The sequence below is a fragment of the Zootoca vivipara genome, chromosome 6, assembly GCF_965207765.1.
Source record: "Zootoca vivipara chromosome 6, rZooViv2.hap1.1, whole genome shotgun sequence".
In the NCBI taxonomy this organism is placed as follows: domain Eukaryota; kingdom Metazoa; phylum Chordata; class Lepidosauria; order Squamata; family Lacertidae; genus Zootoca; species Zootoca vivipara.
Window position 1 is genome coordinate 87,734,263 of NC_142589.1, and position 17,552 is coordinate 87,751,814.

A 17,552-nucleotide genomic window follows, 5' to 3' on the forward strand; every position below is an offset into this window, starting at 1 on the left:
TTGGAAAAGACCCTGATGTTGGGAAAGATTGAGGGCACTAGGAGAAGGGGACGACAGAGGACGAGATGGTTGGACAGTGTTCTCGAAGCTACGAACATGAGTTTGACCAAACTGCGGGAGGCAGTGGAAGACAGGAGTGCCTGGCGTGCTATGGTCCATGGGGTCACGAAGAGTCGGACACGACTAAACGACTAAACAACAACAACAAGACTACAGCACAAACCTTCGTTACGAACACAGTTAAGCTATACACATACGTAACTGGCTATAATGGAATATTCAGAAACTTATACAAAACTAGGTTCACAGATGCTTTCGTTGAGATTTCTGGGTCCCTCCCGACTGCAGTTCTATGAGCGAATCCCTTCGCCACACACTTTCCTATAATTTTCCTTGTCACAAGTTTTTTTTTCCAAGAAGCGAGTCTGGGGTGCAAGAGCTCCAGGGCTGCTTTCGTTGCTCTCCCCGGAGCTGCCAGTTTGCAATTGAATCCCCTCCGAAAGCAGCGTGGTCCAGAAAGTGTCCCTAGATTTGTCTCTGCAACCACCACCAATTCCTTTTCTCAGACAAAGTTATCCTTTTGACCTGTCTCTGGCCTTTCGGGCTGCAAAGATCGACTTCTCCTTCCCCTTGCGCCAGACTCATTTGTAACTGCTGGGGAGAGTTAAAAGGACAAAGATTGAATCTATTAACCTCTGCTTTTTCACAAAGAGCAGGCCAGCGAGTGTGGACATCCTCCCTGGCTCTTTGTGCCTCCACATCCCCCCCCCATGCTTTTCTTTCTTCCCTCTTCTCCCTGCTCCGAATGTCCACCGTCTCTGCTACCTAGCGTAGCCCTCGCAACAAAGGTTTCCAACAGGAATACACCGGAAGCTGCCTTAAATCAGGGCTGTTTATTATTTGTCTTATTGTTGCATTTATTTCCCACCTGTTGCTCCAAAGGAGCTCAAGGAGGCTTGTGCCTGGTTCTCCCCCTTCTCATTTAATCCCAACAACAACCCTGCGAGGCAGCAACCTCTTCGCAGGGGAATCGGTCCATCCCCCTGATCATTTTCAATTGGTAGAGCACGAGACTCTTCATCTCAGGGTTGTGGTTTCGAGCCCCACATTGGGCAAAAGATTCTTACATTGCAACGGGTTGGGCTACTAGATGACCTTCATGGCACCTTCCAACTTTACAACTCTACGAGTCTGGTTTCCCTTTTACTGAACCTTTTTAGACCAAGGCGACCAGAACTCTTCACGGTATTCCAAAAGCAGTTCCCCCCAGATTTGCTTAGCAGTGTTATGGTATCGGCAGTTTTATTTTCAACCCGTTTCCTAACGATCCTTAGCATGGGATCAGCCTTTTCCGTTCATTTCTCAATGCACCCTATTAAAAGCTGCAATGCAGCAGCTGTCGGCATCCCTGGAAGACCTTTGCACCTTCACTTAACAAGCGGCCGTTTCCAGCAAGGGGGAGAGCCCGCTGGGAAGGGCTGCTGCGAACAGAGAAGGCCAAGCCCTGCAGGTGTGGCCATGTAGGCGTGACATCATCCCACGGAGAGGCGACTGACGTCTGCGTTGTTCCAAGACAAACATAGACCCCCTCCCCAAAGGATCTGGAGCCTGACCTGAAAGCAGCCCCCTCACTTTGCCAAGGCACGATGTGTGCTTTCAACCGAAGTTTGGTGACAGCAGCGTTGCACAAGCGTAATGCAGGAAGAGGCCTGCTGGATCAGGCTACAGGGGCTCCATCTTTTCCAGCATCTTGTTCTTGCAGGGGCTAACCAGGCGATCCAAGCAGGCAAACTAAGGCCCGGGGGCCGGATCCGGCCCAATCGCCTTCTCAATCCAGCCCACAGACGGTCCGGGAATCAGCGTGTTTTTACATGAGTAGTGCTTTTATTTAAAATGCATCTCAGAGTTATTCGTGGGGAATAGGAATTCGTTCATTCCCCCCCCCCCCAAAAAATATATAGTCCGGCCCTCCACAAGGTCTGAGGGACAGTGGACCGGCCCCCTGCTGAAAAAGTTTGCTGACCCCTGCACAAGAGCAATTCTCTGCAGCCTCCAGGCAACTGGTATTCAGGCGCATCACCACCTCAACTGTGGAGCCTGATTCTCCTCCCTGCAATTGTCTAAGCCTCTTTCAAAGCCATCCAAGTTGGAGCCCATCGCTGCCTCCTGCAGGAGGGAGTTCCGCAGTTCAGCCCTGCGTTGCGTGAAGGAGTTCGAGGCACAGGCTTCCCCTGTTGCAGGTTGGTTCTGGCTCAACCCACGCCACCCGTTCAGCCACCAACGCAGCCTCTGGACTTGTCAAAAACCATCCCCATTGACCTCTGAGGAGGCAGTAACAGCTCCTCCTTCAATGCCTTTGCTTGCATAATGCCTTTGGCTCCTGCATTGCCCCAATCTAAGCTCCTGCATTGCCCCAATCTGAGCATCAAAGGTTTGAGCAGGAACCACGCCCTGAGTTTGAGTTCGCCATCGAACAGGCGCTGGGAGCTTCGCCCTCAGGCGCCAGTCTGCCACCGAACCCACCGAGGGCAGCGTCTAACAGGATGTCGGGCCAGATCGCAAGGCTTGATCGATTGCTTGTTGGGAATCCCGGTCGTTTTGGGTGTTTAGATGTGCACCGCCGGTGGTCCCTGTTTTTGCATGCCAGCAGCGCCCTTCTCGGGTGGGTGGGGGGCTCTCGCCTCCCCCCCTTTCCCCCCACCCCTGGTTGGTGGCATGTGCCGGCCTCTGGGAGCCACGTCCTTCGCAGATCTCATCTCGAATCTGATCACGCCTCCAGCCGTGGTTGTTTTAATTAAACTCCGAGGAATTCTGCACAATGTGCCACAAGATTAACATTTTTGTTTAATTAGAAACACTCCGTAATAATAGTTGTCGCAAGCACCCTCCCTTCCCCGCCCCAATCTCCCCGCTCATATAATATCCACCCACCCTCCTCCTGCCTGTCAAGAGGGGCTGATCTATCTCTTGGCAGATTAATTAGTTTGTGAAATTAACGAGCTTCGGGAAGGGGCGGCATCTGAGCGGAGGAGCTGGAAGCTTCAGAGCATGATGTCACAACCAGCCAATCAGGTGGGAGACGTTCCCCGCTCCACATGGAATGATGCAAGCAAACAAATGAATGCACACAAAATTCTGAATGGTGTGGAGCAGGGGTAGGCAAACTAAGGCCCGGGGGCTGGATCCGGCCTAATCGCCTTCTAAATCCGGCCCACGGACGGTCCGAGAACCAGCATGTTTTTACATGAGTAGAATGTGTGCTTTTATTTAAAATGCATCTCTGGGTTATTTGTGGGGCATAGGAATTCGTTCATTTCCCCCCCCCCAAAAAAATATAGTCTGCCCCCCCCACAAGGGACAGTGGACCACCCCCCCTGCTGCAAAAGTTTGCTGGCCTCTGTGTGGAGAGAGGCAGCCTTTCTCTCCCTCCTTCCCTCCTTCCCTTTCCCCTCTCATATATCATGCTAAAACCTTATCTGTCTATTCTGAACTCCAACCCCTGGCCCAGATCAAGACCTTCAGGGGCCCGAAGCGCTGGAAATATTACAGCGTCCACCTTCGTAGGCAACCAAGTACGAATCAAAACGAATCCACTGTGAATAGATTGATAGAATCATAAAGCATAGATTTGCTGCAACACATGGCAGTATAAAACGTCCTTGCATTATTTTTGTTTAAAGTAGTTGAAAGTGTCCCTCCGCCACCAGTTTAGGTGGGGGACAAGTGATAAAAACAGAAGAGAAAAAATGGGGGAAGAGGGTGGCGTGCAAAGAAGCCTAAGTTCTGATTTTCCCCCCATGATGGCTCCTAGGTTTTGGGTTTTTTTTTAAACTATCAAATGTCCAAATTCCTAAATAATAATAATATATGTGTATGTATGCTCCCCTGCTTTGCTAGTACCCTAAGCACATGTGCAGTCTGCTTTGTGAGTCTGCCTGTTGTTGTTGTTGACGACGTTGCAAACCCGGAAGTGACTGTCTGGTTTGCAAACGATTTTTGGAAGCCAAACGTCCAATGGGGCTTCCATGACTTCTGATTGGCTGCAGAAGTTTCCTGCAGCCAATCAGAAGCTGTGCTTTGGTTTTTGAACGTTTTTGAACTCTAACGGACTGCCAGAACGGATTCCGTTTGACTTCCAAGCTACGACTGTATTGGTCTATGGACCATCTAATTCAATGCACCCTTATGTGGCACTTAACCTCGTGATCCGGAAGTTGCAGTTAGTGCAGAATGCTGCGGCGCAATTGCTGCCAGGAGTGAGGCCTTTGCCTGCGCATGGCGACTGGGCTCGGCACCGGTTGCCGATTTGCTGCTGGACCAAGCTCTTAACAACTCGGGGCCAGTTTACCCGCGAGATCACACTGTATATGCCCATTGCCTGCCACCAACTTTGCGTGTTCGGTGTGCTCCAGAAGCCTGAGATTACATTGTGCAAAGGAACAAGTTGTGGCTAATGGTCTGAGGCAGAGGTGGTGATGCAGGGAATGGAGAAAGCGAGCAGGGCAAAGTGTTTCTCCCTCTCTCCTAACACAAGGACTCGTGGGCATCCAACTAAGCTGAGGAGAGGCAAAGAAAAGGGTACAGTGGTACCTCAGTTTAAGTACACAGTTGGTTCCGGAAGTCTGTACCTGTACTTAACCTGAAGCAAACTTTCCCATTGAAAGTAATGGAAAGTGGATTAATCCGTTCCAGACGGGTCCGCGGAGTACTTAAACTGAAAGTACTCAAACTGAAGCGTTCTTAAACCGAGGTATGACTGTACTTCTTCACTATAGAGTACAGTTAAGCTGTGGAACTCCCTTCCACAGGAGGCAGTGATGGGCACAACTTGGGGTGCTTTAAAAGAGGGTGGCTCCTAGCTTCAATGCTCTGCCTCCACTGTTGGAGGCAGTAGGCTTGTGAATACTGCAAGGCGAAGGGTGCTGCAGTTGTGGACTTCCCATCGGGGCGTCTGGTTGGCCACTGTGAGAACAGGATGCTGGACTAGATGAGCCTGATCCAGCTGCTAATGTTCTTATAAGAAAGCATTTCCTACCGGGATGCATGGGAGTCGCAATTTCCCATGCTTCCCCGAGTCGCAATTTCCCATGCTTCCCTGAGTCGCAATTTCCCATGCTTCCCCGAGTCGCAATTTCCCATGCCTCCCGAGTCGCAATTTCCCATGCTTCCCCGAGTCGCAATTTCCCATGCTTCCCCGAGTCGCAATTTCCCATGCTTCCCTGAGTCGCAATTTCCCATGCCTCCCTAGAGCCCTTCGCAGAGAATGCCGCCTCCTGACGCCTCCGCAGAGTCTAACCCTTTTCTCTCTCTTGCCTGTGTCGTTTCAAACAGAGGACCAGCTGCCTTCCGGCTTCCCCATCATCGACATGGGACCCCAGCTGAAAGTGGTGGAGCGCACAAGAACCGCCACCATGCTCTGCGCAGCCAGTGGCAACCCAGATCCAGAGATCACGTGGTTCAAAGACTTTTTGCCCGTCGACCCCAGCGCCAGCAACGGAAGGATAAAGCAGCTGAGATCAGGTGAGGTGAACTGGTTGGCTTGGTGGGGCAGGTAACGCTTCGGTCAAGAGCCTGCTCAGAGGTTCACGGTGTGCGTTGTCTGCACGGTAAACCACTCTCTGTTCCAGAGAGTCCTCTTTGGAACCCCGAGGTCCCTCTGGCAAAGGATTGGGCGATCACAAGGTCTTATATTTATTTATTGATTGATTGATTGCGTTCATATATTCTCCAGAGAGCTCAATCTTCATCCAATCCCCACATCAACCCTGTGGAGTAGGTCAGCGACCCCCAAGGACACCCAGGGAGCTTCATGGCGTGGTGGGGATTTGAACCCTGGGTCTGGCATTCTAACCACTGCCTCTTTCAGGAGGCTGTACATTAAGCGTGCAAGTATCTGAAAAAAGTTAACTTTACGCAGCTGGGCACACCTGCAGTTTTGCCAGAACTCGGCTGCATTTAAACGGCCTTTGCCAGGGTTAAGTGTTACAAACCCGCTTGTGTGAATGTTTGTGGCAGTTTGGAAGCTAGGGTGGCAGCTGGTGCAATGTTTTGAAGGACGTCGTGGGCCCCAGGTAGAGACCCGGGCTTTGTGACTGGAGTAACGGATGTAGAAACGACCACATGAAATTCTGAGTCATTTGTTGGGTATTCTCCATCCTCTCATTTTTCAGGACTGCTTGCCTTCTATCTCTTAAGTGCTATACCAAGGGACGGACGAATCTCTATCGATTTCCCTTTCTTATATCTCCAGCCTTAAATTCAGTTATCCACACTGATTTTCTCATTCATTTATTTATCACATTTATAGATACCGCCTTCCCCCCCCCAAAGAGCTCAAGGGGGTGCAAAAGGTTCTCCTCCAACCCCAAGTCGCCCTCACAACAACCCTGTGAGGTAGGTTAGGCTGAGAGGTGGTGACTGGTGCAAGGTCACACACAAAGAGCTTCATGGCCGACTGAGGATTCGAACCCAGGTTCTCCCGGGTCCTGGTCCAACCCTCTAACCAATACACTAAGCAGCACACCACATTACACAGCACACAGCGTGTGCTGCCCAAGCAGATCTAAGAATGGTAGAGTTGGAAGGGGGACCCCCAAAGGACATCTAGTTCAACCCCTCCAGGTGCAGGAATACTGCAGGTGAGACCCCTGCTTCCACCTGTCTGTTTACCTGCCCTTCAGTTAATTTTGAGTTGTGGTTTTGTGTCTCGTTATGTGCTTCCATGTGCTTTGCGTTCCGAGTTGTTTCCTCGATGTTCGTTGTGTTCCCTCCCCTGGTTGTGTGTTGTGTACCTGTGTTTGTGTGTGTATAGCTTTGGGGTGTTGACCGCTCTTAGTTCCGGCACGGAGACCTCCTTATTTTCCCTTTGTACGGCTAAAGAAAGCCACGCTTTGCAGAGGTGGGATGGCTATCTCTGATGGATGCTTTCGTTGAGATTCCTGCATTGCAGGAGGTTGGACGAGATGACGCTTGGGGTCCCTTCCAACTCTACAATTCTATGATTCTGCACTGTTTTGTTTCCCAGTTGAAATGTCCAAACACGAGTCCTCTGCTTGCAAAAAGAAATCCTGAACAGGGAGCCAGCAGAGGTAAACCCCATACATTTAAAGCACTTAGCTTCCCCCCTAAAATCCTGAGAACTGTAGTTTAGCCCCTCAGAAAGTTAAATATAATAATAATAACTAATTATTATTATTTATTTATTTATTTATTTATTTGTACCCCGCCCATCTGGCTGAGTCTCCCCAGCCACTCTGGGCGGCTTCCAATCGAATATTACAACAATGCAGCATTAAATATTAAAAACTTCCCTAAAGAGGGCTGCCTTCAGATGTCTTTTAAAAATAGGATAGCTGCTGGGAGCCAATGTTCTCTGTACCCTTAACAAACTGCATTCTGGATTAGTTGTAGTTTCCAAGTCACCTTCAAAGGTAGCCCCATGTAGAGCGCAATTGCAGTAGTCCAAGCGGGAGACAGGAGTGTGGCCCTCGGTTTGGAAAAGTCCATACCCCCCCCTCCAGTTCTTTAGGATTATACACTGATTAGATTCTCATTTCAGAGGTACCGTATTGGCCCAAATATAAGCTTCACCTGAATATAAGCCATACCTTTAAAATTTGACGGCTTGGGAGCTGCGGACGGGAGCTGTTGCCCTGCGCTCCCGATGGCCCTTGTGGTCAGCTGTTTCAGCAGCGATATTTTAAGGTCGCGAATATAAGCTGCACTTTAACTTTTCACGGTTGGAATTTTGGGGAGGCTTATATTCAGGCCAGTACGGTATATACCGCTATTGGTGTGCAGCAATAGTATTTGAAGTCATACAAGAAAAAGCATATACAAAGTTAAAATCAGAAATCAGCTAGCCGTTGTGGAAAGATGTGTTCTCAATTCCCTGCGTAAGCCTGACAGAATCGAAGTGTTTGGCGCAGGCCGCCTGCTGGCTCTCCAGTGGCAGGCAGTTCCACAAGACTGTACTGATGGCAATAAAGTTTCTTGTTGCTGTCAGAGGAGCCTCGCCAAATGAGGGGAATGTCCGGTGATGCTCCTGCAGGTGATCTTGCCGCAAGGGCTCAGGCGGTCCCTGAGTTACCCTGAACCCAGGTGGATTAGGGCTTCACAGACTCGTAGCATTATAGAGTTGTTGGAAGGGACCCCCCAGGGGCCATCGAGTCCAACCCCCTGCAATGCAGGAACCACAGCTAGATCGGCACGAAGGCTTCAAACCCGGCTTTCGTCTCGCAGCGGCAACGGGAACGTTTGGGATTGGAGGGGGAAAACCTGTGCACCTCTCTCAAGGTGCGTTTAAAAGCTCGTTTCTGCAGGACAGCAGACCCCCGTGCGGTGAGCCACGGTTAGCGGCACCTGGCGAACAAACAGCCCTTCTGAAAACCAGCCTGCCAGGCGGCCCGCCACCCCCTCCCGTCGGAAACGCTGGCTGCGTTGAAATTTCTGGAAGCCTGACAACCGCCTAATTTGTCCTCTCCCTTTTTGCTTTCCTTTCTGGCATGAGTTAGCCGTCTTGCTTAATGGGTGGCCGGAGTTGATTCATTCCTTCGTTGCCTCCCACTCCGCTCCTCTCTCTCTCTCTTTCTCTCTCCTTCCCACCCCTGCCCCCGAACCACTGCATTTTGCATTCTGGCAGGTCCAAGGTTTCATTAAAACGAGTGCTTTGTGCAAAAAGTGCTTTGAAACGCTGCCAGTCCCTGCACAAGCATTAACGTCCGTTTTGAGGAATGCCGTTTTAATAAAGAACGTCAGGAGAACCCTGGATCTGGATCAGACCAAAGCGGGTGTGTGCATGTGTGTGTGTGTGCGTGAGAGGGGCGCCTAGCCCCCAGCATCCTGTTCTCGCAGAGGCCAAACAGATTCCCCAAACAAGAAAACTCCTAAGCAGGACACTCCATTTGTGAGTCCCAGAAACTGATGCGCAGAAGCACTTACTGTCTCTGATCCTGGAGGGAAATCCTATCCTATAATTTCTGGTGGTCACGGATTCTTTTACCTCCTTCCATGAATTTGTCCGATCCTAATCTGAATTGGTTAGGACGCAGGTGGCGCTGTAGGTTAAACCACAGAGCCTAGAGCTTGCCGATCAGAAGGTCGGCGGTTCGAATCCCTGCGACGGGGTGAGCTCCCGTTACTCGGTCCCAGCTCCTGCTCACCTAGCAGTTCAAAAGCACATCAAAGTGCAAGTAGATAAATAGGGACCACTCCGGCGGGAAGGTAAACGGTGTTTCCGTGCGCTGCTCTGGTTCGCCCGAAGCGGCTTTGTCATGCTGGCCACATGACCCAGAAACTGTACGCCAGGTCCCTCGGCCAATAATGCGAGATGAGCGCCGCAACCCCAGAGTCGGTCACGACTGGACCTAATGGTCAGGGGTCCCTTTACCTTTACCTAATCTGAATTGGTAGCCACCATAGAGTTGTAGAGATGGAAGGGGCCCCCAGAGTCATCTAGTCCAACCCCCTGCTGTGCAGGAATCTCCCCCCCCCCAAACGTGGGGCTTGAAACCCACAACCCTGCGATTAAGAGTCTTCACCTCGGTCCACCCCACCCCAATATTTCTGGTGGTGTCAATGCGAGTAAACTCTACCATTTTAAAAAAAAACACAGGGAGGGTCATAGCTTGGGAGTGCAACCAGGGACATTGTGCAACAGCACCTTTTCTCCCCTCCAGCAGCTGGCATTCAGATGCATCACTGCCTCCGAGTGCGGAGGCAAGAGCATAGCCATTGTGGCTAGCAGCCCCCCCCCCCGATACCCCCTCCTGCAATGGTGTGTGGAGCTAGAGTCAAAAGGGGGCTGAGTCAAAATAATACCTTCCCCTCTGCCACCTCGATGCCTTGCCCTCTTGCTTGCCTGGAAGCAGAACAGAGATGCAAGTGGAAAGGAAAGAACTCCGCCCACTTTTCTATCTGGCTCCACCCACCCACACCATGTGGGAGGGGCCTCCCATTGAATGTGGCCCCTGGGATGAAAAGTCCCGTCTGTCCCCCCAGCTCTGTGCCTGGTTTTCATCCTTTGGGCGCTGACACGAGACAGGGCTGTTTTGATTCACAGAGGTGGGATAAATTGAAAGGGGGGTTATTTTGATTCCCCCCCCATTTGTTTCAGCCCTTTCTGCGCAGCTCATTCACAGCTCATTCACGGGGGAGACTGGAAAGGAGCCAAAAACTAGGCTTGCCACATCAGGAGCATCCCAGCCGCTGGGATTTCAAGGGCTCAAACCTGAGACCCCGGGGGGGCAAGCGCCAGCATTCCTCAATCAAGAGATTTCAAGAGGGCAGTCAGGATTTTAAGAGATTTCCCTCCCTGAATGTTGTCTGCCTCCCCGGAAAAAAAAGAGAGAAACCCTGCTGGAAGATAAAAGCAAGTCTTCAATAAATGCTGAAAGTTCAATAAGGAAGGGGCTGTTGGATCTGAGCCGTGGGGGAGTACAAAAGGGGACACCCCCACAGTGATCCAACAGGGATGTTGTCAGAAGCCAGAGTCAAGCATAGATCAGCAATAAAATACCCGGTGTCAGTGAAGCTAACTATTCAAAGAAACCAAAGCAGCGCAGGCCTAGTGGTCACAGCAACTCTGTGAGGGGTTAGGCGGTCTGTGATGGATGCTGGTGGGCCTCACGACTCTGCCAGCTAAGCCCACCAGGACCCCCCCCCAAATGTCTTTTGCCCCTTGAACTTGAGAAAGCTTTGGTGGGAGTTTTCTCAAAACGGAGGAAAGACGCCAGACTTAATTTTGACAGGTTCCCCTCAAAGGGTCCTGGGAAGGTCGGTTTTTGTGTATGTGTTTGTTGCGGCGCTGCAGAGATGACTATTTGCGCTTCGGGGAGGGGGAGGGGGGTGCTCTGTGGTGTTTGCCGGTTGCAAGCCTCGAAGCTTGTGCTCGCCACAGGCGACTTGAGAGGAAGAGCAGAAGACCTCGGCGCAGGCTGGACGTTTGCATCACGCGAACACCAGTGGTTCCCAAAGGGGTGCCTGATAGCATGCTTGGAGGGAGAGCGGCCCTCCAACCCTCCCCAAAAATGACCAACATGGTGAGTGCTCCATGTTGCTTCTCTGTGTGAGTCCCTGGTCTGGCGCCTTTCTCTTTTGAGTATGCCGTTTCCCCAATCTATGGCTCATACAGAGACACGGTGGTGAGAGTGCAGCAGTTTCTCCCCTCCTGTAACTCTCAAAGTAAACCTTTTCAGAAGGTAAGGATGAAATGTGTCCCCAGTTTTTTGTTTGGGGAGGCGGCGGGGAACCTCAGCTGTCATGTCTGGGAATCAATGTCTAAACTTCTGTATGTGATAACCTCTGTCTTATCTATGTCCTGTCCTGTGTTGGGTTCGTTGGTTTTTGGTTTTCTTTGGAAAGATTTCTTTTAAAAGTAACTGGTTTATAACCGCACTTTTAATTTTTTTCCCCTTTTCTGTTTCCTTTTTAATTTCATTTCACTCAGACACCTTTGGTAAGTGTGCTTTCCACATAAATCAAGTCAATTCTTCATTTTCTTAAATATTAATAGTTCTTTTTTAAAAAAAATTGGCAGCCAGCCAACCCCAAACCTGTTGCCTGCCCCACCCTCCTCCCACCCTTAAAACTAATTCCTTCTTTTAACAGCTTCCCCGTACCCGGCTTGACTCGTCTACTAACGCCTTTCTTTCAGTAGGGATATTCTGCCATTTTTAACAGAACTTTTGTGACCTGGGAGGTTGTCGTAGGCACCTAAAGGCCAAAAATTACCGGCGTCTCAAATCTCACGGCTGTTTACAAGGAAAAGAAGAAAACGCAAATGCTTCCAAAATTAGGCAAATTTGGTAGTTATCAAATAAAATCGTCCTGGAATCCCCACAAACACAATATCGTGAGCTACCTTAAAACTGCATCGTCTCTCGTTTCTGGAGGTTCCCCCCTCTCCTCCCCCCCCCCCCCCCGGCCACAAACTGATTTGAGGCTTGGAGTTTCAAATTTCCTGGAAATTGCAAGGTGGTTGGGAAGGCAGGAATCCCTGAAATAAAATTAAAGTGTGTTCTGTCCAGACGAGGCAACATGAGACAGCTTCCTAATTTCTCTTTCCCCATTTGCTATGGTGGGCAGTCTAAGGCAGGAGTCAGCAAACATTTTCCGGTTCACTGTCCCTTAAATATTTTGTTTTCTTTAAGTAAGCCAGTCTGGGGGTCTTCCTTTTTGGCTGAGCAGCAGGGTGTTTAATTAGCTAGCCCATTCGCGAAGCTAAGCAGGGTCCGCTATGGTTTCAAATAAACAAACTAAATAACCAGTTGTATTCCAGCCTGCCACTTTTGCTTATTAATGGATGGACTAAAGGAATAGCCCCCTCCCATCCCCGCCATAGAGTCCAGTGTGACTGCTGATCCCTGTTGATTGCAGGGGGGCAGGGGTTGGACTGGATGACCCTTGGGGTCCCATCCAACTGTACAGCTCTTTGATTCTACGATTGCTGTATAACTGGCTTAGCCTTAAGAGTAAAACAAGCTCCTTCCTTCCTTGCTTTTCTGCTTCAGGAGCTCTTGGCCCTGTCTCGATTCACAAAGTGTCCCTTTAAATTGTTGTTGTTTAGTCGTTTAGTCGTGTCCGACTCTTCGTGACCCCATGGACCATAGCACGCCAGGCACTCCTGTTTTCCACTGCCTCCCACAGTTTGGTCAGACTCATGTTCGTAGCTTTGAGAACACTGTCCAACCATCTCGTCCTCTGCCGTCCCCTTCTCCTAGTGCCCTCAATCTTTCCCAACATCAGGGTCTTCTCCAGGGGGAGTCTTCTCTTCTCATGAGGTGGCCAAAGTATTGGAGCCTCAGCTTCACGATCTGTCCTTCCAGTGAGCATTCAGGGCTGATTTCCTTCAGAATGGAGAGGTTTGGTCTTCTTGCAGTCCATGGGACTCTCAATATTAAATGATGGACCTTATTTACTTGTCAGATGCCGCCACTGCCCACCCACCAAATAAAAATCTCTGGTCTACTGCCCCAGAAGCAAAGTTCAGGGCAATTGCCACAATACACAAATTTGGAAAGTATTGGAGGGTTGTCAAAATCAATTTATTCCTGCCCTGGAGGGGGTCGGACTTCCAACTCTACAACTGTCTCCTTCCCCACCTTGCAAATACTCTCCAGCTTCTTAGATGTGAAACTCCTACAGGTTTTGTAAAAAATAAAAATCTGCCAACTGTGCCCTGTCGTCCTGGTTTATTCCCCCCCCCCATTTTCCTTCTGCCCCCACCCCCAGTAGTTTAAATAACTTTTCATGAGCCAACCTGGGCATGCCCATTAGAACTTCCAGCTGGCATTACTGCAATTCAGGGCTAGCGTGTGGCAACTACTGCCTGATGCAACGGACGAGATCCCTGTCTCTCGTTCCTTGTGCAGCACCGCGTACAAACCCCTGAGGTGGAAGTACGCGAGTTTAAGGGGCGCAAGGCAGGCTTCTGTGGCACACAGAGCTCTTCCCTCCAGAGAAGAGGGCGGCCAGGAGGAACAGCCACTGCTGGTGGCAGGCAGCATCTGATGCCTAAAGATGGCTGGGTCATTTCCCCTAATGTTAGGGCTGGCCTTACCGTAATGGAGTATTAAGGGGAAATTTGCCTAATGGGAGGGCTGGCTTTACTGGAATGAAATCTCGAGGGGGAGAAAGGTTTTTCTTGACATTTTTTTAAAAAGTGTTCATCAATGTTACACAGGGGTCAGCAACCTTTTTCAGACGTGGGCTCTGTCCCTCAGACCTTGTGGGGGGTGGACTATATTTTTTTTGGGGGGGGATAAATGAACGAATTCCTATGCCCCACAAATAACCCAGAGATGCATTTTAAATAAAAAGCACACATTCTGCTCATGTAAAAACACCAGACAGGCCCCACAAATAACCCAGAGATGCATCTAAATATATAGAAATGTTCACGATGCGTGTGCAGGGGCCAATGTATGGAGATACAGGGGGGAGGGGACAACAGAGGGCTCAGACCAAAGTAAATACAGTGGGGCCTCACTAGATGAATTTAATTCGTTCCACGGATCAATTCGTGTAACGAAAAATTCATCTAGCGAATCCCATAGGAATGCATTGGGAAAAATTGTGGGGTTTTTTTGCCCATAGGAACGCATTAATTGGATTTCAATGCATTCCTATGGGAAACCGCGATTCACTAGACGAATTTTTTGTAAACCGAATTCGTCTAGCGAGGCAATCTCTGTTCAAAAAATCTCTTCGTTAAGCGAAAAATTTGTCTTACAGGGCATTCGTCTAGCGAGGCACCACTGTACTGGGAAATGGAACCCAGAAACTGACAGTTCCTTCTCCAAGGGTGGGGGCCAATGTATGAAGATACCGGGGGTAGGGGCCAACACTCCCCAGGGACAACAGAGGGCTCAGACAAAAGTGCATGCTGGGAAATAGAACCCAGAACCTAACACTTCTTTCTCCAAGGGTGGGGGCCAAGGTATGGAGATACATGGGGGAGGGGCCCCAGGGACAACAGAAGGCTCAGACGAAAGTGCATGCTGGGAAATAGAACCTAGAAGCTGACAGTTCCTTTTCAAAGGGTGGGGGCCAAGGTATGGAGATGCAGGGGGGAGGGGCCAACACTCCCCAGGGGCAACAGAGGGAAGGGTATCCTACCGAAACACAGGGATGAGCCGGGGAGGAGGGAGGAGGGGCAGGATACGTCATGAATCAGGACAGGGTGGGGTGGGGGAATCACAGGAAAGAACCACAGCAATGCGTGGCCGGGTCAGCTAGTTTTAAATAAAAGGGCACATTCTACTCAGGTAAAAACACGCTGATTCCCGGACCGTCTGCGGGCCGGATTTAGAAGGCAATTAGGCCAGATCCTGCCCCCGGGCCTTAGTTTGTCTACCCATGGCGTTTCATGTAAAATTTCACCAGGAGCAGCAAAACTGGGATCAAATCCCATTCACGGGCAAATAGGATGCAGGTATAGACCCCAGTTTTCTGACCTGAAGGCAGGGCAAGGGGGTGCCAACCTGAATATTCACAAAGATTATCAACACAGGCCGTCACCGGGGTTGCACTGATTTGCAGCTGTGATGGCCATGCCAGTTGGACACCGCCATCTTGGGACTGGGGACCCCTCTTTCCTCTCCCCCCAGACCCACATTTGATGTTCGCCTCCCACCCTGAATGCCCTCGTAGGCTCCAGATAATTTGTTCCTGTTGGAAATAATTGTCGAGGGGTGGCACACCAGTGATGCAGCAAAGATTCCTTTCAAGTGAGTCAGACCCCTATAGACGAACACCGCCCCCCCTTTCTCCCCACTGGTCCTTTCCCCGCATTGTTCCAGATTGATGTCACAGATGGCAGATTTTTGTACAGTATGTGTTTCGTTTCCAGGCCTGATTTTCTGAGACGGAAAGATGAGTTCAAGGCTGTTCTATTTCCACTGAATAAATCCACAACCCTCTGCTAATTTTTCCCTCTTCTCTCCCTCGCTTTCTCTCTCTCTCTCGCTGCCTTTTTAAAAACCACCCAGCTGCTCCTCGGCAGAGACTTGCCCAAATTAACGCTCCCTTTATTCCCCCCTCCCTTTCCTTACTCCTTTTCTTTCCTTTCCAAACTGTGTCCTCCAGCGAGCATTCCTTGCTTCGATTAACATTAACTAGCTAGTAACCTTAACTAGATGCTAACTAACGCCTTTCTGTAGATTCCCGTTTTTTGTAACCTGTTCTCCAGCCAAGAGCTGACTCTCTCTAACTAGAACCTTAACCAGCTTTAACCAAATAACATTTTGCCCTCTTCCCCACCCAGCTGACACTAACTAATCATAATAACTAGGTGGTTTATTTTACCCCTATCCTGAAAACAGGGCACACGCATCTGGGAAGTTTGTGGGGGGGGGGAGAGTATTAGAGACATTTAAACTTTTAAAATATAAAAGCTGGTTATTTCGGGGTGGACATTGCTGCAGACATTGATGATGTTTAGCAAGACCGGGGAATGCTAATATTTGGAGATAATGCAAAGGAGGAGATGGGGGAGTTTTTTGGACTTGAAAGAACGGGCCGTGCTTTGCAAAACCTGCTTTGTTTTCAGGATCGGAGTAAAACCCTAGAGATCTTCTTACGATAATACATTTCTTAACTGAGATGTGCAGCAAACTCTTGGAAAGCCAGTGGGGGGCGGGGAGGGGGGGAAGGATCCTGCAATTTTATGAGGAAGGCGACTTCCGGCCTTTTGGACCCAAACCTTGAGGAGAACGCTGAAATGGCTGTCCATTTCAACCCATCCTTGGAGGGGATAATAGTGCCTCTGAGCATGTGGAGAGTGGCTCACCTTGTTGTCCCATGGTTCGTGGGAAGCTGCCTCTTTCCAAGTCAGTCTACTTACCCACCCAGGCCATTGTTCTCTGCTCTGACGGGCAGCAGCTCCCAGTTTGGCGCAGCAAAGGGTTCTCCTTTTAAGCAGAGATTAGACCTGGGGCATTCTGCAGGCAAAGCAGGTGACGAAAAGTTGCCAGTTTATAACATCACCCAGAACTGTCTGCTCTGATTGGCAGAGGCCTTTCCTATTTAACTGCTTCCTGATCCGTAGTTGTTGACCAGTGAGATAACTGGTATTGAACCTGGGACCTTCTGCCTGCCAAGCAGCTGCACTAGACCATCAGGCGTTGGCTCCTCCCCATTGATGCTTCCCTGGGCGGCCAATGACGCCCGCAGCTGCTTAGCAAGCCTTCCTGATTGGCCGAAGTGAACATGAATCACCCATTCAGTCTTCTAAGTACTTCCACATTTCCCAGCCCGCTCAAAATAGAACAGCGTTAGAGATTCTCCAACCAGATGCAAGCCTTCCTTCTCCTCAGGGTCCTTTCTCCCACTGGCACGTCCAGGGAAACAAAAACAAAAAACAAAAACTCCCACTATTTTCCTCCCCGCTCGTTTTCACTTCTGTTTTGTTTTTCTTTTTCTTTTGTTTTTCCTTGCAGAAGGTACTCCGATCCGAGGTAAGAAAACACACCCTGCGCAAACGCACACAAAAACATTTGCCCCACACGGCGCTCACTTTACCTGCTAGCCTATTTGCCACTTCAACCTCTTGATTATAACCAGTTCTTGTTTCGTGTTAGTTGTGTGATTTTTGATTTTTTTTTATTAAAAAAAATTAATAATAATCTTGGAGGTTTGTCAACCTTTCACTGTTGTGGGTATTTATTTCCTGTCCTGCCTCTTGTCCTGTCTTCTGTGACTCCCCGCCACCCCACCCCCCCCTATTTATTTATTTATTTGCTCCCTTCAATTCTGCATTTATTTTCAATGCGTGTATAATTCTCTTTCTTCCTTGGCTGGCTGGATGGAACCGGCCGCTGTGTCTGTCGGGGGCCAAGGGAGGAAGACTTCCCAAGGTCCTCTGGGGCCAGGGGAGGAAGACTTCCCAAGCTCCCTGCCACACTTGCAATTCATGATGTGGGCTCAAAACATGACACCGAGAAGCACCGAAGGTCTAATTCTGGCTTCCCTTGTGTTGGTGGTTACTATTACTATGATAAAATGACTCCTATTATTAAATCATTTCTCCTTCACAGTCCACAAAAGTGGTAAGA

The 17,552-nt window shown here is 49.8% G+C and overlaps 1 protein-coding gene across 5 annotated transcripts in view; it reads left to right on the top strand.

The window, feature by feature from the left end:
• PTPRS (protein tyrosine phosphatase receptor type S) overlaps positions 1-17,552 on the top strand; it is a 282,909-nt gene that overhangs the window by 147,018 nt on the left and 118,339 nt on the right. For all 5 annotated transcript variants that reach the window (XM_088672957.1, XM_060275383.2, XM_035118880.3 and 2 more), the window contains one exon: positions 5,332-5,520. In XM_088672957.1, the coding sequence (XP_088529083.1) occupies positions 5,332-5,520 (189 nt within the window). The remainder of the gene's footprint in view (positions 1-5,331; positions 5,521-17,552) is intronic.